The 26,484-nt window shown below is 36.5% G+C and overlaps 1 protein-coding gene across 1 annotated transcript in view; it reads right to left on the bottom strand.

The window, feature by feature from the left end:
* Positions 1 to 1,623: 1,623 nt before the first annotated feature.
* MAT1A (methionine adenosyltransferase 1A) overlaps positions 1,624 to 26,484 on the bottom strand; it is a 47,484-nt gene continuing 22,623 nt past the window's right edge. Inside the window, exons 4-9 of the mRNA XM_074296671.1 lie at positions 23,474 to 23,586; positions 19,913 to 20,056; positions 10,816 to 11,034; positions 6,285 to 6,467; positions 5,437 to 5,570; positions 1,624 to 4,588 (exon numbers count right to left, since the gene is read on the bottom strand). Of these exons, the coding sequence (XP_074152772.1) occupies positions 4,486 to 4,588; positions 5,437 to 5,570; positions 6,285 to 6,467; positions 10,816 to 11,034; positions 19,913 to 20,056; positions 23,474 to 23,586 (896 nt within the window). The 3' untranslated portion in view covers positions 1,624 to 4,485. The remainder of the gene's footprint in view (positions 4,589 to 5,436; positions 5,571 to 6,284; positions 6,468 to 10,815; positions 11,035 to 19,912; positions 20,057 to 23,473; positions 23,587 to 26,484) is intronic.

Genomic DNA, 26,484 nt, shown 5'->3' with positions numbered 1-26,484 from the left:
GGTCCTTCCAAGTTCAAAGAACTTCAAGTACAAGACTGACAAATATCAATCTAGAAAACCAAGCAGCTGCCAAGCTAAGTGCCCAGGTTCATGTCAACACAAGTGACGAGATATTTCAGGTGCACTAATTCACAAAGAGTATCTACTGCAGCAAAGTGGGACTGTGGTCTATGTTGGTGAATTTGCACAAACAAATAGTATATTCTTGTTGATGGAGAAGGAGGAGGGAAGAGAGTGAAGGAGAAGGAGAAAACAGGAAAATGAGAAGAACAAGGAAGAAGGATGAAGAGAGGATGAAGGAAGAACAAGGAAGAAGGATGAAGGAAGAACAAGGAAGAAGGGTGAAGAAGGAATGAGGAGAGGAGAAGGATGAGGGGAGGAATAAAGGAGAGGACGGACAAGAGAAGGAAGTAGAGAAGGGAAGGAAGTGTGTGTGTGTGTGTGTGTGTGTGTGTGTGTGTGTGTGTGTGTGTGTGCATGTTGTTGTTATTGTTGTTAAAGGCACTAATGAGAGGGTGATGTTGGATTCATGTGTGAATCAGATTTGAGTGAAGAAGAGTTGCACAAAGTTGTCAGCCTTGTTCTCTCTTTCAAAGTCATCCTAGTCCAGTGACAGAACAAAATTCAGGACAACTGGCAATAATCCAGGATATAGCAGATGAACTTGGTGCCTTCAACGTCTGACCAAGCTCTAAGTGCTCCATAGTGCCTGCCTATTTCAGCAGCCTTCATAGCCATTGAAACAAATTGTTCTCATCTGTCCTTTATACCAGGCGTTTTTGGGTAGATATATCCCTAACACACTGAGAAGCTTGAGGCCTATTAGTTACCCTGAGCCTAGTTTAGGCCATCTGCTGAGATGGTTTACCAGGGTGGGATTGATGCACGCTACAGCTCTTTGGAGCTACAAGTGAGAGATTTGAGGGCCAGGGGGATGAGGAGTTCTGAAAAGGCTCAGCAAGCCTTCATCTCAGAGGTGCTGGTTCTCCTTAAATACTCACACATGCCACATATATATATATATATATATATGTGTGTGTGTGTGTGTGTGTGTGTGTGTGTGTGTGTGTGTGTGTGTGTGTATAAATATATATTCATCCATATTATAAACAAATACAAATCTTTTTGGGAAAAGGAATGCAAAAGTCTACTATGAAACAGTATTAGAAAACATAAGAAGTCATATGTATTTACTTGTATTTTTATATTTTAGCATTAAAGTTAAAACTGAGTAAAAAGCAACGAAGAATTAGTAGCTCAACAAGTTCACTTATTCTCCTTTACTTGACCTTATTACAAAATGTCTTTTGCACATTCTTTCCAATTTCTTTAAATAGTGAATATTGAATAACCAGTCTGAATATAGTGATATAATGAACTTCCTTGAATATTTGAATTTAAATTTAGTTTAGTGCCTTTTTGCAATATTGTAGAATTAACCATTATGACCTGTAAAACTTGGGGGGAAATAGAATAGATATGATAGAGTACAGAGAAAATTTTAGGTATCCAGAAGTCTGTCCCTCTGTTTCCATTTCAAAGTATATCCTTGCTTATTATTCTGCTTTTCCCACCTCTTATTTTGGAAGATTGAAAAATGGCAACGACCAAGCCCAAGACTAATACTGTTTGAAATTTTATTTATTATATACAGAACTAGCAGGAGTTGAATATTAAGAAGGAAAGAAGTTAGCTTCATACAATACCTTTCCTTAAAAAGAAAGAAAGAAAGAAAAACCTTTGATGAGAGGACAAGAAAGTAGAAAATCAATGAATTGCAAATAGACTCAAGAATGAGCTTGCTCTTTATATTTCTGGAAAGGAAGAGTCAACAAAAATCAAGTCAATTACTCCTTTGGCACTTAACCAGTAGACCCTGGCCAAGGCCAAATCTGGCTCTAAATGTAAGGTGCTGTTAGAAGCAGAAGGACTTTGGGGTAAAATATAATTAAGTTATAGCAGAACATTTCTCCATCTCATTTTGGCTTGAGGAGATGAATATTGTTTCTTGTGGTCAGACAACATATTGCCATGGATGTGGAAAACAACAACAACAATAAGTACAGCTGGTGTCATAGAACAAGTACAAAGATGCTTTTCCATTATCTAGTGGGCCTCTTTGTCCTTAAAACTTCACCTGTCAGAACTCTTTCATTAATGTGAAGAAAAATTGCATTTCCTGCTGGCAATGATCAGAAGAGACAGGTGGCTTGTCTTATGGAGGTTGCATAATACTGGTATCCTTGACAAATACTTGAAAATTATCGATCTGAAAAAAAGTCTTATCCCAGCTATGTCTTTGGAGCCAAAAAAAATTTTAAGTGTATCAATGATTAAGATATGAGGAGAAATTCAAAAGATAGAACATTATTGGTGATCAATGACAAAATGATGCTGAAATTTTTTAGTTTCCTAGGCAGATAAGTAATTGATGAAAAGCAGGTGAGCTCGCAGCTGCAAAGGGAATGGGGTATCAGGGAAAGAAATTTGACTTGACTTAAAGGAACAGGGAATTAAGTTTGGAGATGATAGACTATTCTCATTCATCATAGTATCCTTGGCTGATATGAGAAGTTTCTTCAGTGGCTGAGTTATTTTTCACCTTCCTTTCAGCTTGAAAAAGTGGGGAGTAAGATCTGAGGTATATTACATCTGCTACTTTCTGTAGCTTAGTGTTTTACATTCAAAAAATCAGCTTGACCTTTACAATGGGCCTGCCTGGTTAGCTATGGTTTCATGGTAAACTATATTCATTTAATTAAAAAATATCATTTCTCCAATGTATCTTTAGAAAGTACCAGGTAAGAAGATAAAAGTACAATCAGAGTTTAGGATTTGGCAGTCCTTCACATGAAAAATACTTATGTGCCTAATAGCTGTGTATTTTTTAGTAAAGAACTTGCTTCATTGCTATTTCCTCTTCAGGGGACATGTCTCCTCAAAATGAGTTTTCAGGATTAATATTCCTAACAACAGCAGCAGCTCTATGGAAAATTGAGTTCTAGTGCTGACCCCTGAATGACACATTCTGATCTGATGGATTTCTTGATTAGTTGGGTTTCCTGTTAGTTTTTTAGATGATGCTTTAGTCTTTCTAGCTTCTCACTGGTCTTATTTTTAACTCCCTCCAAGAACAACCTCTAGGGTATTCTTGCTACAACCTTAAGGGTATTCTTGCTAGGTAACACTTTGTATTATTTGTGTGAAATATTCCTGAGACAGAATTAAATACTTCTTTAGCTTCTCTTTTTGGCCTTGTCTCTTTTATACGTTGAATCATGAGGATCATTGATTACCCATAAACCAAGAAGCACAAGTCCTTTCTCCAGGCAGATGCAAACATATTTCTAGTAAGTTCCTCTTACTGTCCAATTTGATTAACACTTGGGAAGCTCCTACTATGTAAAAGGCACTGGGCTAGACTGCCATTAAAAACCTGTTTTCTCTATGAAGTCTGTTTCTTGACAGAAACCAGACCCAGAGCACTAAGAGGGGGAACAGGAAGGACCTCAAAACCTCAAAATCATGAGCCTGAACTGGATTAGACATGGCACTTTGGCTCCTACAATCATAGATTTGGAACTGGAATTTAAGAGAGCTGATGCCCAGAGGAGTTAAGTGCTTTGCCTGAGGTCACAGATATACTAACTGGCAAAGTTAGGATTTGAACCCAGAACTTCTGACTCCAAAACCAAGTATCTCTTAATTGCATCACACTTGCTCCCTAGAAAAGAACTTTTCAGTGTAATTCAAATGCTCTTAACTGCTCCTTGGGCAGTAGTTGGTGAAGAATAATGGCTTTAAATCATTGCAGGAAATGGTATCTATTTCAGTTAGAGGTTTTGAAAATAAAGATGTGGGGATTTTTCCCCAGCTAAGTTCACAGATCCCCTGAAATCTATTCATGAACTCCCTGGGGGCTCACAAATATAAGGCCCAATCTTTGAGACATTGACCCATTTGGGAAATCCTTGTCTTGGCACATGGCCAGTGAGGGAGACCAATGTACAAAGAATGTAGGATTGCCATTGTAAGAAAAATAAATCTGGGTCCCAGAATTCCCCAATTCCAAACTCTACTACCACCACTGGCCCCTGAGTGATAAAGGGATAAAAACTGCAATTAGCAAATCTATACAGCTTTGATATATACCTTTTCTTTGAAATCATATTGTCCTGCATCAGAATCAAGAGTTGAGGAAAAATCATTATCAGCTTACAAACAGGTCTGATCTAGCAACACTAGAAAGAAGAATTCTACCAGACCTTCTGCTCATGGCAACATGCTAAAAATAGGCATGGCTGCCACTAACTAGGGGCAGTGGTGAAGAATAGAACCAATTCCCATAGAGATAATAAGTAGTCTGTCAATATTGTTTAGCTCTCTGATCTGGATATAGAGTGGCCAAGGGGAATGGAAATCCGGAGCCATCTTGCAATGAGGAATCTTATTGTGTTCTCTTCAAGAGACTGGTTCTTGCCAACATTAAAATTTGAGCTTCTTGGGAATTTCCCAGGGAAATTCACTTCTTCCAAAATGGCCATAGCATGCTGTCTTCTGATAAATTGGCTTCTTCAAATCAAGGTCCCTAAAAGTTCAGCAAAAAGGAAAAAGATTGTTCTATTATTCTGGAATTGTATTCTATGAATCACATGCATTGTAAACACCAGAGAACCAAAAGTAGGGAACATGCTCTTTCAATATATATAAGTTAGGAAGAATAGTAGCACCTGCCTCACTGAGTTGTTGCAAGGATCAAATAATTTAATATGGGCAAAAAATTCTAAACCACTATAAAATACATCTTTATTGTTATTATATAAAGTTCGAGTTTTAGAATGTCATGAAAATTCTTTGTTAGAGAATTTAGCTATGTTACTACAATGAAGAATTCATTTTCATTATTATTCCCTATGCCAGGCTCTGCCATCTTTTATGATCATGTCACTCCATGCTCAAGAACTTTTTATGGTTCTTTATCACCTCTAGGAAAAGCTACAAACTTCCTCAGTTTGTTAAAAAATATTTCACAAATTGGATCCAGCTTTCTTTGCCAGGTTTCCTGCACGTTAATCCTATTCACCTTCTTGAAGGGCCTTCTTGAAGTTTCTTGGGCAAGGAAACAGAAATGTCTGGCCCTAGATGTTCCCTTTTGCCCAGAATGCGCTCTTTGGTCATTCCTATCCAGCTGAATCTTTAGATTCCTTCAAAGCTCAGCTCATGCTTATGGGTGAGCTTTTCCACTTTTCTTCTTCCTCCAAATATCATAATTGCAGAAGGAAAAAATTATTTGTCTTATTTTCCCTTTAGTGAATGAGAAGCAGAGAGGGGATATAAAGTAGACTGGAAAAGGGAAAATGATTATAGCTCCTTTGGAAGCATGTCTGTGTCTGTGGGTTTCCACTCATGCAAACTTTGCAACTATCAAACCATTACCTGACAATGACTCCAGGACGAAGATCAAAATTCTTATTCACCACATCTAACAGCTCTTTCTCTGTCTTTTGGGAGGTCCCATAGGTGAACAGGGAAATTGAGAGAGGTTCAGCCACACCAATAGCATAAGAAACCTTCATAAAGAGATAGGGCACAAGAGACAAATCAATGTGAGTCTTTACCACCCCCAAAGCCATAACTAGCAGTTCTGACAGCTAAGGTAAGCAACATGAAAGATGCCCTTAAATCAATTTTTTAAAACAAATTCAATTGAGGTTAAAGTAAAATCGCTATCTCAGGGATATACCTCTGACCATAAGGAGATAGACTCTAAGCCACTGCCCATGGGCAGAAATAGGCTCTTTCAAGGGAGATCACTATAAAGAAGTGAGCCACCATTTAGCTTCCTATTTTAACTAATAATAATAACAATAATACATAATACCACTAATAATGCTAATCTCAGTTGTTTTTGGATGAAGTGTAAATTCTATCAAAACCTCTAAATTTTGATACCCTGGGACAAATCACCCATTGTTCCAACCTAGTCTTACCTCTACCCATCTCTTATCATATTATCCTTGATAAAAGCAAAATTTGCAACATTCTGCTACAAATATCGCTGAATTTGATATCCTTAATGATGAAATAAAGTCTTTTTCTTTTAGTCTTCTTCCTTCAGGGGAAAGGATAGCATGGGGTGAAATGGAATTCTGCAAATGAAGGACTGATTAATGGATAGTAAACTTAACTTTAAGCATCTCAGAAATCATAGATTTTAATCAGGAAGTAGACCCTGAAATAGAAAAGATATTGGGTAGAGAGGAAGGAGAAAAGCATCAGCATACTTGCACAAGAACTCTCCGACATAGTTTGGCTTTCACTAGGGACTTTGCCACCCAACGGGCTGCATAGGCTGCAGAGCGATCCACCTTGGTATAGTCCTTCCCAGAGAAAGCTCCACCCCCATGGGCACCCCAGCCTCCATAAGTGTCCACGATGATCTTCCTGCCAGTGACTCCTGCATCCCCCTGCAAGGAGGCAAGAATAAGGATCATATAAGCAGTTTCAGACTGAAAAATGAGCAACAACAGCATCCAGAATCAATCAGTATCTATTGAGTATCTACCATGTTCCAAGCACAGTGCAGAACTGCAGGGATGCAAAAAGAAGTCAGACAATCCTTCCCTTAAGGCATTCACAAGAAGATAACAGCATCGTTCCATTTTCCTATGCTGTAGCCACTGATAGGTCAGAACTCAGGCAAGCAACTGCCTCTGTTGGCCTTAGTTAAGTCATGTCTCCCCTTTAAACCTCAGTTTCCTCATCTGTAAAGTTAAAGGGGTGGGGGAGGAAGAGCAACCAGATGATGGCTAAAGAAATAATTCTCAGAGAGAAAACCAGTCCTACAAACTGTTAGAATGGAAATGTTCCACTAGATGGTGATATTGGGTCAGTGGTGTTTAGAATTATTCTCCAAAGGTTCCTACTTATCTCACTGGATTTCTAATCAGGCCTCTTGAGCAGGGCCAACACCAGCCAGGCAAGTATGATGAACAAGGATATAATAGATGTCTTATGGGTCAAAGTGGCATAGGGCAAGGCCACCTGCTCCCGGACACCAGAGCCATTAATTGCTATTTACCCTTATATATTCAGTCTTTTCTTTGGAACTTTAAGACTTTTGCAAATGTCATGGAGAATGAGCAGGTACCTCTGCTTAAAACTGAATCAAATAATATTCTAGTTTCCAGTTAACTCCTTCGTAGGAACAATGAGAAATGAGACATAGGATTCTATACCTGGGGGATTTTATCTCCACCTGGATAAGATGGTGCAAAAATAAGAATCAGAGTGCTGATGAGGCAGCTAGACAGGGCAGTGGGACAGAGTGCCTGATTTGGAGTCAAGAAGACCCAGTTTCAATTTTCTCCTCAAACACGTATTAACTAAGTGATCCCAGACACATCATTTAACTTCGTATGGCTCAGTTTCTCCATATGTAAAATGGGAATACCAATAGCACCCAACTTAGAGTGTTGTTGTAAAGACTAATTGAGATAGTATATGTAAAGCATATATTCAAAATATGCTTCTTTGCATATATTTGTATATTACCCCACATATTTGCAAATCTTAAAGTGATATATATAGAGAGAGACATTAATAATTATTATTGTTGGTATCATCATTGTTATTGTTGTTGTTTATTGTGAAGAAATGTAGTGCAGAAAGAATGGCTCTTGACTGAAGACCTGAATTCAAATCTCGTCTCTGACATTAACTACCTTGTGACAGTCATTTTCCTGACTTGCACCATGAAGAGTTAAACTAAATGGTTTCTGGGCTTCCTTCCTAATCTAAATGTATGATCTTACATTCCTGTAGCTAAGAAATCTTCACTCTCGAAAATTCTAGGGCAAATAAGAAAGAGCCTTCCCCCTGTCCCAGACTTTGAGGACAAACTGACATTAACAAAAAGAGTACATGATCTAAGTGCTGGGAAGGAGGGGTAGAGGAGGAAAGGAAAAGAAAAAGTCATCATATAGCACCTATAATGTGTCAGGTATATTATGAAATTCTTTACAGATATTATCTCACTTGACCTTCAGAATAACCTGTGAGGTAGACATTGTTATTATCCCTATTTTATAGTTAAGGAATCCAGAGTAAACATAAGTTAAGTGACTTGCTTTAGATCACATAGCTAGTAAGTATCTAAGGTAGAAATTTAAAAGAGTCTTCCTAACTTCATCAGCAGAAAAGGGAAATGTCAGTGATATATCATAATCCTGTGTGGGGTGGAAAATAAGAGAATTATCTCAGAACAGGAAAAGGGCACTCTGCACCCTCACAATAAGCCTCTCATGATAAGCAGCTGGATGGGCAGGCCATGGATTTCATCCAGCAATGAATATATCTAGGACAAACAGGGAAATTGGATAATGGATAGGGCCTTAAATGGAATAGGTGGAAAAAAAGAGAGCTAATTTGTATTTGAAAAGTTGAGTAGTGTTCCACCCTAAAACAAAGGCCCAGACCAATACTCTCTCAGTAGAACTTGATTTTGTCTTTGCTGCTTTGCCTGGTTTCAGCTCCACAGAACAAGATGCCCCTTCTAGGACAAATTCATCACTTTTAAATCCACAGCCTTGCTGCTAACTCAAGGCTTGATTGACCATCCTCCCCTTAGCCTCCTCTTCCCTCTGACAAATCCTCCCAATGCTTTCCTTTATAAAAGACAAACTGGACTCCCTCTGCTTTGCATCTGCTGCTCTCCCTGATTTCAGCTCAAAGAATTAAGATGTCTCCTATTTTGTCCCGCTCTGCCTTCTCTTCCTGCCCCCTTTTATATGTTGTCTCCCTTTAGATTATAAGCTCCTTGAAGGTTAAAACTGTCTTTTTTTTTAAAATTGTATCCTTAATGCTTAGCAGAGTGCCTACCACATAGTAGACACTTGACAAATGTGTTTTTGATTGGATTAGCTAGAACTATATGATTAAGAATCACAAAATGTGATAGTCTCTGAAAAATTCTAAGGTGATATGTATGATGGTCATAAATATAGTGAGTATTTTCTTCTCATCCTGGGTGACTCCTTTCCATGTCAGCCTATAAATCCTCCACAATCTATTTGCTATTCTGAAGGTACCTAACTCTGGATCTCTTAATACTGCCTAGATAGTACTGGGCTACTCGCTTGTTATCCCTCATTCACTCTAGGTTATTGGAATATAATAATAGTTCAAAGAGTAGCTAAAGAACATTATTAATAAATCACAGATCCTAGAGTCAGGAAGACCCAAATTCCAATCTAGCTAAATGAGCCACTCTCTCTGCACCTAAGTTTCCTCATCTGTAAAATGGGGACATAATAGTTTGCACCCGCCAGTGTTGCTATAAGAATTAAACAAAATAATATTTGGAAAGCACTTTGCAAACCTTAAAGCTCTAGATATACATTAGCTGTTATTACTATTAAGTTCACATAAATAGGGATATTTTATTTGGAAAAGGGAAGATTGAAGGGTATATGACAGTTGCCTTAAAGGACTTGAAGGTTTTTTATGTGGAAGAAGTATTAAACTTGTTCTTAAGATTTCAGAAAGTAGAAGTAAAGATAAATTCCAAATTCCACTATGCCACCTCAAATCAACTCCTATGTCTCCCTGGACATACATGTGGGTATGAAGCAAAAAGATGACAATCATGATGAAACACACTACCTATCCTCTGACAGAGAGGTGGTTGGCATATTCAATTATATTTTTTTATTGTTGTTTGTCTTTCATTCTCAAAGAGAATTATGACATCAGGAAGATGAGGTCATGAAATACAAGTGAATTGAATTTGAGTGACAAAGGGTTGTTCAAGGTCACCTGCCTCACTTTCCCCTTGAGAGCCATCTGGGTTTAGTGGCAAGATACAGATCAAGACAATATAGCCTATTAAAAATGTTTTTCTTAAATATGCATATTAGTTTCAAAAAGAGAGGGATTACTTTTCTCCATTTTCTAAGAATGAATATGAGAAAATGAATAGATTTTCATTCATTACAAAATAGATAATAATAATATCATAATTTTTTTAATGATAGAGAGATAGATGATTGTATGGTAGATAGGTAAGTAGCTAAATAGATAGATAGATAATTGGATGTATGGATAGAAAAATAAGACAATAGATAAGTAAGTAGACAGATTGATAGATGATAGAAAGATAGATAGGTAATTGGATATATGGATAGATATATAGTAAAAGATAAATAAGTAGGTAGATTGATAGATGATAGAAAGGTAGATGATAGATAGATGGATGGCTAAAGAGATAGATAATTGGATGTTTGGATAGATAAATAAATAAGAAGATAGATAAGTAGATAGGTAGACAGATTGATGAATGACAAAAAGATAGATATATGGGTAATTGGATGTATGGATAGATATATAGTAAAATAGGTAAATAGGTAAGTAGATAGATTGATGGATGATAGATAGATAGATGAATAAATGGATGGATGGATAGAAAAATAGATAATTGGGTGTATGGATAGATAGATAAATAAGAAGAGAGAGAAATAGATAGGTAGATAGGTTGATAGATAATAGATGGATTGATAGATGGATAAAATAGACAGATAGACAGATAATTGGATATATGGGTAGATAGATAAATAGTAAGATAGCTAAGTTAGATAGGTAGACAGACTAATAGATGACAGAAAGATAGATAGATGGATAGATAGATAATTGGATGTTTGAGTAGATTGATAAGTGGATAAATAGATAAGTAACTAAATAGCAAGATTAATACATAATTATACAGACAGGAATCTATAAAAGAAACTGGATACTGAGATGTAAAGAAAAATAAGGCACCTGTGGCCCACCAATAACAAAACGCCCACTGGGCTGCAGGTGGTAAATTGTCTTTTCATCCAGATATTTTGAAGGCACCACAGCTCGGATCACTTGGTCCTTTAAAGCTTGGCGCATGTCATCTATCGTGATGTCCTCATTGTGTTGCACAGAGATCACAATGGTGTGAATACGCACTGGAATGACAGCCCCATTGTCCTGAATGTACTGGACAGTGACCTGCATAGAAAAGAAAAACAAGATGGTTACCATTCATGTTCCTTCCATGTTGTGAACAGAGGACCAGGTTATAAAATGATGCTATAGGGATGATTGATTGCTATGATTATGTGCACAAAATCCTCTTCTCTCATGTCTCCTGACAGCAGGAAAGTAACCCAGTGTTTTCAAAGGCTGTACAAAAAAAGGATAGGCTCTATAGGTCCTACCAAATTGAAAACACAGAAGACCAAACTGTACTTTTGTCATCCAAAAGTCAGTATAGCTAAATTTAAAATAATGTCACCCTACTATTAATTAGAAAATAGTTTGCATTTATATAGTAATTTAAAGTTTACAAATTTATAGTAAATTATACTAAATTATAGTAATTTAAAGTTTACAGATGTCACTATATTAACTATGCAACAACCCTGGTTGGAGAGTCTATTATTATCCCCATTTTACAGATGGAAAAAGTGAGGCAGATGACATGAAGTCATACAGTTAGTAAGCAGTTCACTAAGATATGGATGAGTTCTAATCTGTACCATTTAAAGAAGTGACTAAATAAATTCAATTCAATTCAATAAGTCTTTAGCTAGCACTCACCAAATACAAAGCTCTGTGAAATTCTTCATATAATGCAGTGGCACATATAAGAACAAAGTTTAATGGTACAATAAAAATAATAAGCAAATGCATTTGATAAATATTTAATGACAAATAATTGCTATAGAGTTAAATGTAATTAGCATAAAAGGCAAACACTTCACATAAATAACTTGAATTATCATTATTAGTATTAATTTGTTGTTGCCATTTCATCATTTCATTCACGTGTAACTCTTCCTGGCCCCATTTGGGGTTTTCTTGGCAAGGAGACTGGAGTTATTTGCCATTTCCTTCCCCAACCCATTTTGCCAATCAGAAGTGTCTGAGGTCAGATTTGATATCAGGAAAATGAGTTCCTGACTCCAGGTCCAGCACTCTAGCCACTATTCACTTAGCTGTCCCCTATTATTATTATTAAACCAGGTAGGGGGCTTTTTCCTCCAATTCTATTAGGCCTCCAGTAACATTCCTTTCTGTCTAAGTTATTGAGTCCTGTGAAGACCGCATTAGCACCCTGAATACCTTAGAATCAGCAGAGTCAAGATAAACAAAAGTCCTTGATCTTTATTCTTGGTCTTTTGGGGTAGCAGTCAGGGGAATTGACACAGGAATTTCCACACCTTCTTTCTCTCTCTTCACCACCAAAAAGTAATTCTCGTTTGTTTTACTCCACTCTCTAATCCCTCTTACAATTCTCTGTATAGATCCACAGATCAAACCAGCACAGAATAGTGGGCAGGGCTATTCTCCAAGCATATGCTAATAGAGTCTTGTACAATTGGTAATTACCCTTAAGTGCAGGGTTGTCCAAGTGCATCTGCTCAATTTCAGCCCTTTACAGAGTCCCAAATAGGATGAAAAAAATGCATTTAATAGGTAAAAAACTAATTCCAACTCTAATACCAGACATAACCCCCTTGTACCTTTCATAGTCAAAGAATGAGGTTACTTCTGCCCTACCTTTATTCAGGTATCTTACCTGAGAATGCCTAGCTGTACCCTAATATTCAAGCCTAAATATTCTGGATTTACTAGGTACTCTGGGTCATGAAGCTGTCGCTATACTGTCCAAAGGGTAAGCATCACTATGTGGCTAAGATATGGTAGAGAACTGGATTAGTCATGGTGAAGGAGTAAAACTATAGAAAAAAAAAAAATGAATCCTAAATCTCCATCATCTGAACATCTTTTTTTTTTTTTTTTCCCACTTGTAACCAGAGAAATTTTTATGTAACCCTGGGTAATTAGGTATATAAAATAAGTATATAACTCAATTACGATAATAAATCTTAATTTTGTAAACCTCCCCATTCAGTCACATGGTCTCATATGGGGTTTGTCCCACAATTTAAAAAGCTGTGCTTTATCCCACCATTTAATCATCTAAAAGCAATGTCTTGTTTATGATCAGTCAGTTTTTTTATCTAAGCATACTATGATTCCAAAAATCTATCTTATCAAAAAAAGAGATCTCTCCCACCTACCACTGATGGTTACATTTTAATTGGACATATTCAACAATTAGCTTCCATACCAATTATTCCATTTATAGAACTATCCATGTAAGAGAAAGCAACTTATTGGAAGGGGGATTTATAGCATAAAGTCTGTTGAGGTAATCAAAATATCAACCAATCAAATGGTAAGTAGTGAGCATTCAGTATGGGCTAAGTTCCATATAAGACACTGGAAAGAAGACAAAAATAAAAAGCAACCCTTGCTTTCAAAAAACTGGAAAGATAAGGTGAACAAGTCTGAAACACGAGGATACAACTAAATGCCAAATGACACCATACCAATTATATGGACTAGAACAGTTTTTATGAAAAGATCAAGAAGAACTGGACTGGTCAAAAGGGCTTCCTGGAGGAGATGTTACCAGATCTAGGTCAAGGATGGAAGCAGTTGACTTCATGGCTCAAAAAATATAACTAAAAAGTTTCTCCGAGTCTGGAAGCTTCCCTCACCCCACCCCAACATCTGCTGATTTAGAAGTATGGACATATTGAAAGAGTGCCAGATTTGGAGGCAGAGGACCTAGGCTTGAACCCTGGCCTGGAAACTTACTACTTGTGTGACATTGGATAAATAAGTCTCTTCAGTACTCTAGACCTCTGTTTCTTCATATGGAGACTGAACTGCATGGCCTTCAAGATATTTAAATATGTGCCTAGATGATCTCTTGAATTCCTGTGTGACAAGAGCATAATCTCCAAATCCTAGAGCTGGGAAAAGGAGATTTAGAAGTAAGTTTTCAGCTTTCAGGTAGAATCATACTTAAAACTCACCAGGTCTAAGTTGAGTTGATATAATGGAAAAGTAGACTGGTTCTAATGGATTCAAATCCCATCTATAATGCTTACTAGCTCTTCCAGAGCTAAGAGAACTTTGGCATGTCCTTTACATCCCCAGAATTCTCTTAAATCCTTATTTAAGGAACACTTCAAAGATAATTAAAATTATAAGTGCTACCACTTTATTCCACAAGAAATATGATCTACAAACCATTCTCCAATTGATAAAGGGTCAAAGGATATGAACAGACAATTTTCAGATGATGAAACTGAAACTATATGAAAGAGTATTCCAAATCACTACTGATCAGAGAAATGCAAATTAAGACCACTCTGAGATACCACTATACACCTGTCAGATTGGCTAAGATGACAGGAACAAATAATGATGAATGTTGGAGGGGATGTGGGAAAACTGGGACACTGATACATTGTTGGTGGAGTTGTGAAAGAATCCAGCCATTCTGGAGAGCAATTTGGAACCATGCCCAAAAAGTTATCAAACTGTGCATACCCTTTGATCCAGCAGTGCTATTACAGGGCTTATATCCCAAAGAAATACTAAAGAAGGGAAAGGGACCTGTAGGTGCCAAAATGTTTGTGGCAGCCCTTTTCATAGTGGCTAGAAACTGGAAAATGAATGGATGTCCATCCATTGGAGAATGGCTCGGTAAATTGTGGTATATGAATGTTATGGAATATTATTGCTCTGAAAGAAATGACCAGCAGGAGGAATACAGAGAGGCTTGGAGAGACTTACATCAACTGATGCTGAGTGAAATGAGCAGAACCAGAAGATCACTATACACTTCAACAATAATACTGTATGAAAATATATTCTAATGGAAGTGGATATCTTCAACATAAAGAAGATCCAACTCACTTCCAGTTGATCAATGATGGACAGAAACAGCTACACCCAGAGAAGAAACACTGGGAAGTGAATGTAAACTGTTTGCACTACTGTCCATCTACCCAGGTTACTTATACCTTCGGAATCCAATTCTTACCATGCAACAAGAAAATTGGATTTACACACATATATTGTATCTAGGTTATACTGTAACATTTAATATGTATGGGATTGCCTGTCATCTAGGGGAGGGAGTAGAGGGAGGGAGGGGAAAATTTAGAAAAATGAATACAAGGGATAATGTTGTAAAAAAAAAAATACTCATGCATATGTACTGTCAAAAAAATTATAATTATAAAATTAATTTTTAAAAAATTTAAAAGAAATATGATCTAGAAAAATAAGAATATTGGGGGGAAAATCTGTTTCTCTTTGAATATAAAAGAAGTAGCCAGTTTCAGGGCTTGAAGTAGTTTCATATTAGAGACTTGAAGCACATAGAAATAGTAGGAAAGTAAGAAAGGGTAATTAATACTTATCATTATGAAGAATAACACAAATGCTATACTGATTAGGTGAAAAAACTATATAGTAGTAGGTATAGAGCAACTATATTGCACAGTGAGTATAGCATAGTTTGGAATCAAAATGACTCATTTTTCTGAGTACAAATTCAACTTTTTTTGCTATGTGACTTTGGCAAGTCACTCAACTCTGTAAAATGAACTGGAGAAGGAAATGACAAACCACTCTAATATTTCTGTCAAGAAAATCCTAAGTGGAATCACACAAAAAAAGGACACACTTGAAATGATTCTTGTCATTCTTGCTGCTAGCCAATCATCAATAATAAGTAGCAAATCCTATTCGGAAAGGAGGACTTATCATAAGATCACAGATGTAGAGCTGAAAGGAACTACAGAGATCATAAAGACATTTTCAGATGAGATTAGGAGATTTGCTGAAGGTCCCATAGATAGTAAGTATTCTTAGAGATAGGATCTGAATCTTGTCTTCTAGACTTCAGACCTGTGCTATCAAAAAAAAAAAAAAAAAAAAAAAAATTCTTAATCAAAACTGGATACTGTTTGGGAATGAGTCCAAAGAAAGAGAATTCAGAGAGTCACCTAGAATATTGGTAGTGAAGTTCCCACTATCAAATGTCTAATCTCCAAGTGGAGAAACATAAATCCCTTTTCAGGCATCTTCAGAACAATCTATGCTAGCACAAATAATAAATGGTAATTCAGTAGTGTTGCAATTGACTTGCAAGTAAACCTTGAAAGACTTGGCCCAAAAAATGTGTACGTGGATCCTTCATGGCCTCAGGGAAGTGTAAATCCAGAAAAACCTTGGCTTTGTATCAATGTTTGCCATCTCTCTCCTTTTTTAGATCCAGGAAAACTTCATTTCTCAGCAGAGGAGTAAAAAAGGTAACTTGCTTTAAATGGATAATCCTTTTCTGTACTGTATTGCACTGCAACTATATATTTTATTTTCTATCCATCAGCCAAGAAAAAAGAAAAACTCGGGTAGTTCATTTTATTTCCTTACAATTCAATTCCAGGATTTGTTTTTCTGTGAATTCCATTCTATTTTAATATCTGTACATATAGATAAGATCAGACATTTGTTTGTTGATTTTACTTGATTGTTGTTTTTGTCTTTCATTCTCAAAGAGGACCATGACATTAGGGGTGATGCCATGACATGCAAGTGAACTGGATTTAAGTGAGGGAGGATGGTGCAAAGTCAACTGCCTCACTTTCTCCTCCATACCCATCTGGTTCCAGTTCCAGATATAGATACGGAATGACTGAAGATGGCTCTGGATGCAATGGGGGACCTTGGCCTTTTTAAACTAAAGACTTTAACAGTCATTTAGTGATTAAAGCTAAGTCACAATGTATATATGAATATCTAGCATATATTTATTTAATTACATATTTTGTCCACCATTAGAATGTGAGCTGATTGAGGACAAAAACCACCTATGTTTTTGCTTTTCTTTGTATCCTCTGTGATGAGCCTGGCAAACAGCTGAACAAATGCATGTCGAGAAAGAGAGAGAAAGAGAGAGAGAGAGAGAGAGAGAGAGAGAGAGAGAGAGAGAGAGAGAGAGAGAGAGAGAGAGAGAGAGAGAGAGAGAGAGAGAGAGAGAAAGAGAGACAGAGAAATAGAGAGACAGAGAAAGAAGTAGATTTTAAATTTCTTATGCCAATCTCAACCCTCATGCTACTCTCCCAAAGGGAAGGCTCTTGAGAATGGCTTTAAAAAAAAAAAATCATTGTTAATGCAGTCTCTGCTGAGGTTTTGTATAGATAACTAAAGAAACCAAAAGACAGCATCCTATCTGAATTTTTTTAAGCAACATGTACACTGATATGCACTGCACCAACCAATTCACCCTTAAAATTTCTCCCAGAAGCAAAGCAGGTAAGCTCCTACTGCTGAGGCATAAAACCAAATCCAAAGTATTTATTGAATAGTATAACATATAAAACTCTAACCAGGTGTTAAGGGTGATAAAAAAAAAAAAAAATTTAAGATGACCTTGTCAATTTGGTTGGTGGAAACTTTTTAAATTGCATATAAAGATACCTAATATGGAAAGCAGCACATAAATAAAAGTCATTTTCATGGTAAAGACTTAATAAATGCTGTAAGAAGTCAGAAGAGGCAAATATTACCATGGGCTGGTCAGGTCAGAGAAATGAGGATTTGCTAGAGAGAGGAAAAGGGAAGATGTTTCATGAAGGAAGAACGTTTTGAACACAAAGCTTGTTCAAGAAATAAAGTGGGTAGATCAGGTGGAGGAGTAAATCATCATATTTGGAAGTTGAATTAGGATTCATTATCTAAGAACTTGTTTTACTAAATCATGTGTACTTATTTTAATGGGAAAGAGAGAACCACTAACAATTTTTAAGCAGAGATGTGGAATTCTGAAAGTCCTACTTTAGTGAATCTAATCTGATGGCTGTGTGTAAAATGGACTGAGGGAATCATAGGATCACAGAAGTGACCTTAGAGATTATTAATTCACAGATGAGGGAAGTGAGGAAGGGTTTAAGGGACTTGCCCAGGGTCACATGACTGATAAGTGGATGAGGCAGGATTCAAGTTCAGATGTTTCTCATTATATCACCTAGCTTTATCACCATTCTGCTTGGAAGAATGTGAGAGTCTTTATAAAATAAATATCGGTAAAAGCTGAGGTCTTAATAGTGGCAATGGCAACATAAGGAAAGAGATTAATTTGAAACTCATTTCAAAGGGGAAATTAGCAAAATTTAGTGACTTATTGATTGTAAAGCAAAAGAAATAAAAAGGATATCTAAGATGACTTCAAAATTTTGAATGTGACTAAAAAAATTACAGAAATTAACTACAATTCTGAAGGAGGGAAGAAAATCAAGGAAGGAAACAGAGTGATCAGAGATAAGAAAAGAATATATAGGATAGTGTAAGAGAGGCCAAAGAAAGTTCTAAAAAAAAAGAAGTGGTCAATAATATGTACTACAAAGAAGTCAAGGAAACTGAGGATGGAGAAAAGAAAATGGAACCTAATTATTAGGAAATATCTGACACCAACATCCTGAAACAAAGAAGCCACAATTTATTCCCAAATCAGCCATCTTAGAAATTCTTAGTCTTCTGCCAATGTTGGCCCATGAGACAGTATAGAATTCTTTCCCACCCCATATGCTTAATTACTTCCTACCTCCTCTCATCTCCTTTGGAATTGTCCAAAACCACTATAACAGCAGGGAGACACTTCTTTCCTTTAATCCACTTTTTACCATGAGTATCCTGTGAAGGGCTGAAACTCTTGAGCCAATGCACTAGGATCAGACAATCAAGCACTTGAGGCTAATTACTGATTGCACAATACTCTAAAGAATATGCTTGGAAAATGGCCCTTCCCACTATCCTGTCCTGGCCCAATCATTTGGTGTATACAGAGAATTATGGGAGGGACTAGGAGGTGCAGGGAGCCTAGCCAGGGTCACTTCTGTGAGAGAGAGGAGGCAGTGAGATAGCAGAGATCCTACATGTCCATTCTCTTCACTTTTATTGCTAAAGACCAAGAATAAAGACTTTTACTTATCCTTTCTCTGGCTGATTCTAAGGTATCCAGGGTGCTAGTGTCATCACCACAGATCCCACAATGAGGAATCCCTAACCCTCTCCTATCCAGCTCCCTGAAGCTCATCCTGGGAGTTGTCCAATGCATTCACACTCAAATAAAGGTATATACCCATACTTCCAAACTGACTGTCCCTAAACTCCTTTGTAAAACGAGGATCCTACTTTTGTCATGTCATCTCTCCCTGATCCATCCCTCTCGTCCAAATGACTAGTTAGGCAACAAGATGGTGTGGTGCATAGAATTCAGGACAATTCAAATCTCTCAGAAACTTACTAGCTCTGTGCCTCTGAGTACATTACTTAACCTCCCTCAGTCCCATCTGTAAAAAGGAGATTAAAATAGTATCTATCTATTTTTAGAGTTGTTATGAGAATCAAGTAAAATAATATAAAATGCTTTGAAGACTGAATAAATGTTAGCTAGTAGTAGTAATTTGACTGAACTCACCATGGTTAAAGGTTCTCTGGAGAATGCCCCATCATTCTATGGCTATTTCTCCTCATCCTCATCCTCTCTAGGGTGGTCTGGTACAACATCATCACAAGAGCTCTAACTCCTCACCACCTCCAGTCCATCATATGATGCACAAAAGACTACCCCCAATCCACTCTTTTGCATGTTTTGTATTCTGAAATATTCATATTTGGGGATAGTTGTTAGTTTTATAATGAAAAGAGATTTAAAAATGAATCATTGTGTCTTGGAATCTACCATTTTGAGCTGTCAAGGGACAAAAATTAGGAAGAATTTGAGATTGTTGAGATTTTTGTTGGCCCTCTATATTTGTTGCTTGTTCTTCATTCTCAAAGAGAAACATAACATAAGGAAGATCTCTCAAGAGAGGAGTGTGCAAAGTCACCAGCTTCACTTTCTCCTTCAGAACCAGCTAAAGCCAATGGCCAGAGATAGATGAAGATAACTGGAGATAACCTCAGATGTAATGGCAGACCATGGCTTTTTCAGAAAAATCAAAGGAAGAATTACCTGAGTTTTAGAGTCAGGTCTTAGCCAAGGGAGAACTCCTGTTCTCCTCAGGTCTGCCATCCGGGCATTGAGCTTATGAGCAAGTATAATGGTGAGTGGCATACATTCTTCTGTCTCATCTGTGGCATAACCAAACATCAAACCCTACAAAGAAAGGAAGAGGAGAAAGAATATTAGTGTCCCAACTTGCTATACTCTAGGGTTAATTAATTAACCCTAATTAAATTTCTTATAAACAACATATTGTAATATTCTGGCTTTTAATCTAGTTTGCAATCTGCTTTCATTTTATGGGAGAGTTCATCCCATTCACATTCACAATTAAAATGACTAATTCTGTGTTTCCTGACATCTTATTTACCCCAAGTTATGCTTTTCTCTTTCCTTTCTCCCTTTTTATCCTCCCCAGTATTCTGCTTCTGACTACGACTTCCCTCAAACAGCCTTCCCTTTTTATAGCCCCTCCCCTTTTTTATATCTTTTCCCTACTGTTTCTGTTTTCCCTTGTATTAGCCTCCCCCTTTCCTTTCTCCTTTCCCACTTCTCTATAAGATGAGAGAAGTTTCTCAGTGAAACTAAATATGACTGATATTCTCTCTTTGGAGCTTTAAATTTCTACAATCCCTTGCTTCAGCTACTAACTCCTTTAAGATCTTTTAACAAGTTCTGCCAACATGTTTCCATTTTCAAAGTAAATAACAAAGAAAGGCATTAAGTTCACTTAAATGTAAAATGTGATTTAATAGGTAGATGAAAAAGAAAATAATTGCTGTCTTAACAGACACTATTAATGGAAGGGGGGTCTGTCATTTCAAAGGCAGGAATCACTCACTCTCAAACCCAACAAATTTGAACTTAGAGTCAATTATAAGCACATGGTAAAGATGAATGCCAAAAAAATTGCATGGCATAACATTTGAACTCCTTGAATTTGTAATTTAACTCTCAACACTAACCTCTGTGAATTCTGAAATTGTATTATTTAAGAAATTCTCATATTGTTTTCTAATAAAATTACAAAAAGTTTTTTTTTTTTAAATTTTTAAGTACGAGTACTTAACATACATAGATTAGTTAGGAGTCTAAGAAAAAAGATTCCAAGGAAGAAACTCAAACCAAGATTGTATACCATTTACCCAAACTTAAAAGGCACATAGGCTCAGAAATGCAGATCCAGGAAATAATGACTAATTTAGTACCTAAATTCAGCTAAGAACTCACATTCCTATTGAGAATCCTCTAGCTAACACTTAGAAGCTACTCAATTACATTCCATTTCAATTTAAACTTTCCAAGTCAGACTCATTACCAATTGGGAAGCAGTTTTATCTATGGTATTTTGCTATGACATTATGTCTCCATCTCTTCTCATTTATGCTTTTAGAACTAAATGTATTATACCAAACATCCAGATTTCAATCCAAGAATATACATGGAATGCTTTTTCTTCTTCAGTATCTATCTTTAAAATAGATCTTCACACTTCTATCTCTTCTCTTTTTCACAAACTCCAAGAAAGAAAAACTTTATTCTCATTGCCTCCACTTTCTCTTCTCCCAATCATTTCTCAATTCTTTGCTATGTGGTTTCTTATCCAACCATTCTATCAAAACTGCTCTACAAGGTCACAAAAAATGATTTATTTGCTCTATCTAATTTCCTTTTCTCAGTTCTCCTCCTTCTTATGTCCTCTACAAGGCCTGGTATTGCTGACCATTTTTCTTAAAGAGTCTCTCCTTTCTGTATCTTCCCTGGAATTGCTTTCTTCTGGTTCTTCTCTTAGCAGCCTGGCCATTTCTTTTACATTCTGCCAGTAATCCCACAATTATAGATAAGGCAAATGGTATTCTTAGCCCTGTATTAGGAAATAATTATCACAAGCTATCCCATTTAGTTTTCCTCATAGTTAAGAATGAAGATTTATCATAGAAACTATGTCAAACACATAAGAGTTTGAGATTTTATGTAATTTATGATTCAGAATGAGTTACTTGTAGTCTCCTCTGAGTTAAACCATTTGCTTTTTGTTCTGATATTCTACCGAAGATAAATGGCCAGATGGAGAAACTCCCTTTAATAATGCAGGTTGGCACCCTTTTTTTCAACTTAAAGTGTCAGTTGTTTATAATTCTAAGAAATTAAGTGACTTGCTCAGACTTACATAGGCAGAACTATGAAATCAGATCTTCCTGCAAGTTGACCTTTCTATCCACCATACCACGTTAATTCTCATAATAATAAAAACTTACATTTATATGTGATACAAAATAGACTTAATAAATATTAAAAGGTCAGAATCACCACCAGATTCTCATGTTGTATATAAATTTAATGATTATGCATCAAACACAGGATATAGGAATATGCTGAAGTTAATGCCTACTGGTTCCTAAGAACCAATTGTTAAACTTTAAGTCTAAACACTTATATTTTGAAAATGAGCAAAAGCTACAAGCCAGGGCGGAATGCATTTTCTTGTTGATTATTCAATTTTTTTAAAGCTATGGAGAAAATGTTAACAATGCAGTGATATAAGATTTGGGGACTATTATATAGACATTGTCTCATGTACAGCAATCCCATACAATATGTGCTATTATTATCCTCATTTTTACAAAAGAGAAAACTGAGTCTCAGGGTAAGTGATTTTCCCATGATCAACCAGATAGTAAATACCTAAGGGAGGATTCAAATTTAGATTTCTATTGACTCCAACATTCATCATATTTTACAAAAGTGCTTTTTCTATATAGAGACCACATATATCATATCAGTTTATGAGTTTCCCATGTTCTATAATAAAAAGTATGCTAAAATATTTAAGAATCAGCTCTCTGAAAAAAAATATATACATGACACATTTTAAATGTAATTTGCATTAATATTTTCTCCATCCCTTTTTAAAAATTTTAACCAATCAACAAGAAAATATATTAAGCCCTGATCTGTAGCTTTTGCTGATTTCCAAGGCATAAATGCTCACACTGAAAGTTTAACAATTGGTTCTTTGGAGTTAGTAGATGTTTTTCAGTACACCCCTGTCTCTCGTGTTTGACATATGATCATCAAATCTATATACAACGTGAGACTTTGGTGTTATTTTGTATTACTTATAATCATTATCTCAGAGTTTTCTGTCCATAAGGCCATATTCACATTAATTGCTGTCTAACCAACTGCAAATACCATATAGTAAATCAGTCCTTCTTTGAGAGAAGATAATTAGAACTGGAAAAAGAAAAGAAATTATACAAAGCCCAAAGATTCTTCCTAAGTCCTCAGGCAGCTTAGAAATTAATGAGAAAACTTTATCTGAGGAGAAGGGAGTAGAAAGATAAGGAACAGGAAAAGTTGTTGTAATCCTATAACATTATTGGCTTTGCTCCACAATTTGTAACTAAAAACACAGAAAAAGCAAACACTATGTGATATTAATAGTTAAGAAATCCAAATAATAAAGATATTCTGAAAAATGGAGACCATTTCTCCTTGGAATGAACAGAGAAACTGATTAACTGGGACTGAATTATGACTTTGCTAAAGTGAGTAATACTTAGTCACCTGGTCTCCAGCACCAACATCTTCTTCATGTCTGTCTAAATGGACACACTGGGCAATATCTGGAGATTGTTGTTCCAGGGCTACTAGCACATTGCAGGTCTTGAAGTCAAAGCCTGCAGGGTAAGAAAAGCAAATATGAGCTGATACACATTTCACAGGTGAGCTGGGCGGAGACCTGTTCCCCAGATTCACGCATGATGGCCTGGTTCAATTCCTAATCCAGTCTATCCTATGTTTGTTTGTTTTTGAACTTTATATTTTTCTCATTTATTCTCCTGGGGAAATATCTTCTCTTTGCATCCTTTATCTAAGATAAAGACAGGCACAACCTAAAACTAACCCAAACCAAAGGACTTGTAACTAATATGGGGTAATAAAAGCACCTTCCTCTCAGGCTTATGCTTTAGATAAAATGAAATAATATTTATAAAATGCTTTCCAATACTGAAAACACTAACTAGTCAGTCAACAAGAATTTATTAAACATATATTATGTTCCAGACACTGTGGTGCAAAGGAAGGAAAAAAAACAGACCCTACCTCAAGAAACTCAATCTAATGGGGCAGCAACAAACAAACAACTATATGCAATCACCATTTATACAAGATAAATTGGGGATAATCAACAGAGGGAAGACTCTAGCACTGTTGTGATAGTGGTGATTGTTAGGGCTGCTATTAGCATGTGAACTCAAGAAAGGAGGGTAAGAGCTTGAAAAAGTCAGTCACAAAATAGAAAATGTAACCTGTATTCAGTTTTGCTAGATAAAGGGATCCCCTCAAAAAAAAAAAAAAAAGCCCTTTTTTTATGCAGTCAGGGTTAAGTGACTTACTCAGGATCATATAACTAATAACTATTTAAGGCTGGAGATCTATTTATTATCCCCCCCAGCTGCCCCAATTTTATTTGTTGTTGCTTGATCAATCAATGATATGTGATTCTCTGTGTCCCCATTTGAGGTTTTCTTGGCAAAGACATTGGGATGGTTTTCCATTTGCTTCTGCAACTCATTTCACAGAAGAGAAATTGAAGCAAACAGGATTAAGCATCTTTGTCCAGGTTCACATAGCTAGCAAGTGTCTGAGGCTTGATTTGAACTCAAGTCTTCCAAAAAGAACACTAAGTTGGGAGACAGAGGATTTGGCTTCCAGTCCCAAGTTAGCCACAGACTAACTATAATCTCTGTGAGTCTCACCTTCCTTATTTATGAAGTAAATTTGGGATTTGGGAAGGGGAGGAGAAGATTATCTCTACATGGGACAGTAAAAAGACCACTGGTCATTTGATCCTAAAAAGACATCAAAAAAGATCCTAAAAAGATTTCTTTCCTAGAGAAATCTTACTTTGTCCCATGAAACATTTCCATATGTCATGGCTGGAATTCTACAATCCACCAAAAACTCTCATTTCAAAGTCAGAGGCTTATTCCTCTTTGGGTATTCTTATGCTTTGTATACTGAGAAGTAGCCTAATGTGAGCAACTCCATAAAAAATATGGCCCTTCAGGTGCCCTGAAGATACTAACAATATGAGTAAATAAAAATGAAGGCCAATAGATCCTCTACTCTTTCCCCAAGTGGCTTAGTTGAAAATCCCTCCTGCGCTTCTCAAGGTGAATCCTGACAGTCAGAGCCTTTTCAGATATTCAATACCAGCCATTAATTTGGTATGTGCTCAGTGTGCATGATGGACACATGTTTTAAAGGGTCTAGCAATTGTACAGATATGACCAAAGAGTTTCATTGCAAAAGTAACCTATAGGGGAGGCCTAGTGAAAAGGATACTTAGGTATTTCAATCCTAGAGAACAGATAATGAAATCTAACTGTACCTCCCTGCCATCCATTAGTATGATAATGTGGAAATAGAAATGGATTTAGGATAAGAAAAACTAGGTTCAACTGTCCCCTGTGACAATTACTAGCCCAATCCCTTCATTTTACAGTTGAGGAAATTGAGACCTGAAGGGTCAAACATCTAAGGTAATCCAATGAGTAATTGGGGACAGTTGAATCCAGTTTTTCTGATCCTAAAGCCATTTTTGTTTCCACAATGTCATGCTAATGGATGGCTTGGAGGTACAGTTAGATTTCATTATCCATTCTCTAGGATTGCTTTCTACTTTACAGTTGAGGAAACTGAGAACTGGAGAGTCAGGTGTCCAAGCCCTTCCAACTTGAGGTCTATGATCCTCTCTGTCAAAAAAGTCACTGTCAGGCATTTTTGCTTAAATGTTTTTCTTAGTTATAAGAGAGGGTTCAATTCCTGAGGGATTAGTGTTTCTAGAAATAATGGTGATGTAATAACAAAAAGGCATCAACCATGCTTTAAAAAAAAAAAAAAAAAATGGCACCAGTGGGACAGAAACACACAGAGCTGCAATGCATGAAAAGAAAGGATAGTGACAAAAAAGACTCTGACCTAAAGTAACAAACACACTGCAGAACAGCAGAATATGGCTTTCTGCCTGACTGCAACAGCCAGAGATTTCCTGAAATATCCACCATGACAGTTGATGATCAAATAGAGACTCTAGCACTTGTGTACAAGAGTATACAATATTCACACATGCATGCACACATACATACACACATGGAGAGAATCACAAAGCCAGCCAAGTGTCACAGGATGGAAACAAGCATTTATTAAGTACCTAATATGTGCCTAGCATTGTGCTAAGATCTTTATAAATATTATCTCATTTAATCCTCACAATAAACCTGGGAGGTAGGTGCCATTATTATCCCCATCTTAAAGTTTAGGAAACTAAGGCAGACAGAAGTTAAAGGACTTGGACAGAGTTATAGTTAGGAAGTGTCTGTGGCCAAATTTGTGCCCAGTGGTCCATGCTACTTAACAGTCATAAACAACCGTCCACATGCCATCTGCTACAGTAAGATGGGCTCATAAGGAAATAAAATGAACTTTGGAATTACTTCTCACTTTTCTCTCCCTTTACCATTTCTAGGGGAAATCCCTTCTGGGAACTGTCTCTTATAAAGACAAAGACA

The sequence above is a fragment of the Sminthopsis crassicaudata genome, chromosome 2 (assembly GCF_048593235.1).
Source record: "Sminthopsis crassicaudata isolate SCR6 chromosome 2, ASM4859323v1, whole genome shotgun sequence".
Taxonomy (NCBI): domain Eukaryota; kingdom Metazoa; phylum Chordata; class Mammalia; order Dasyuromorphia; family Dasyuridae; genus Sminthopsis; species Sminthopsis crassicaudata.
This window is presented reverse-complemented; position numbering and strand designations above follow the sequence as displayed.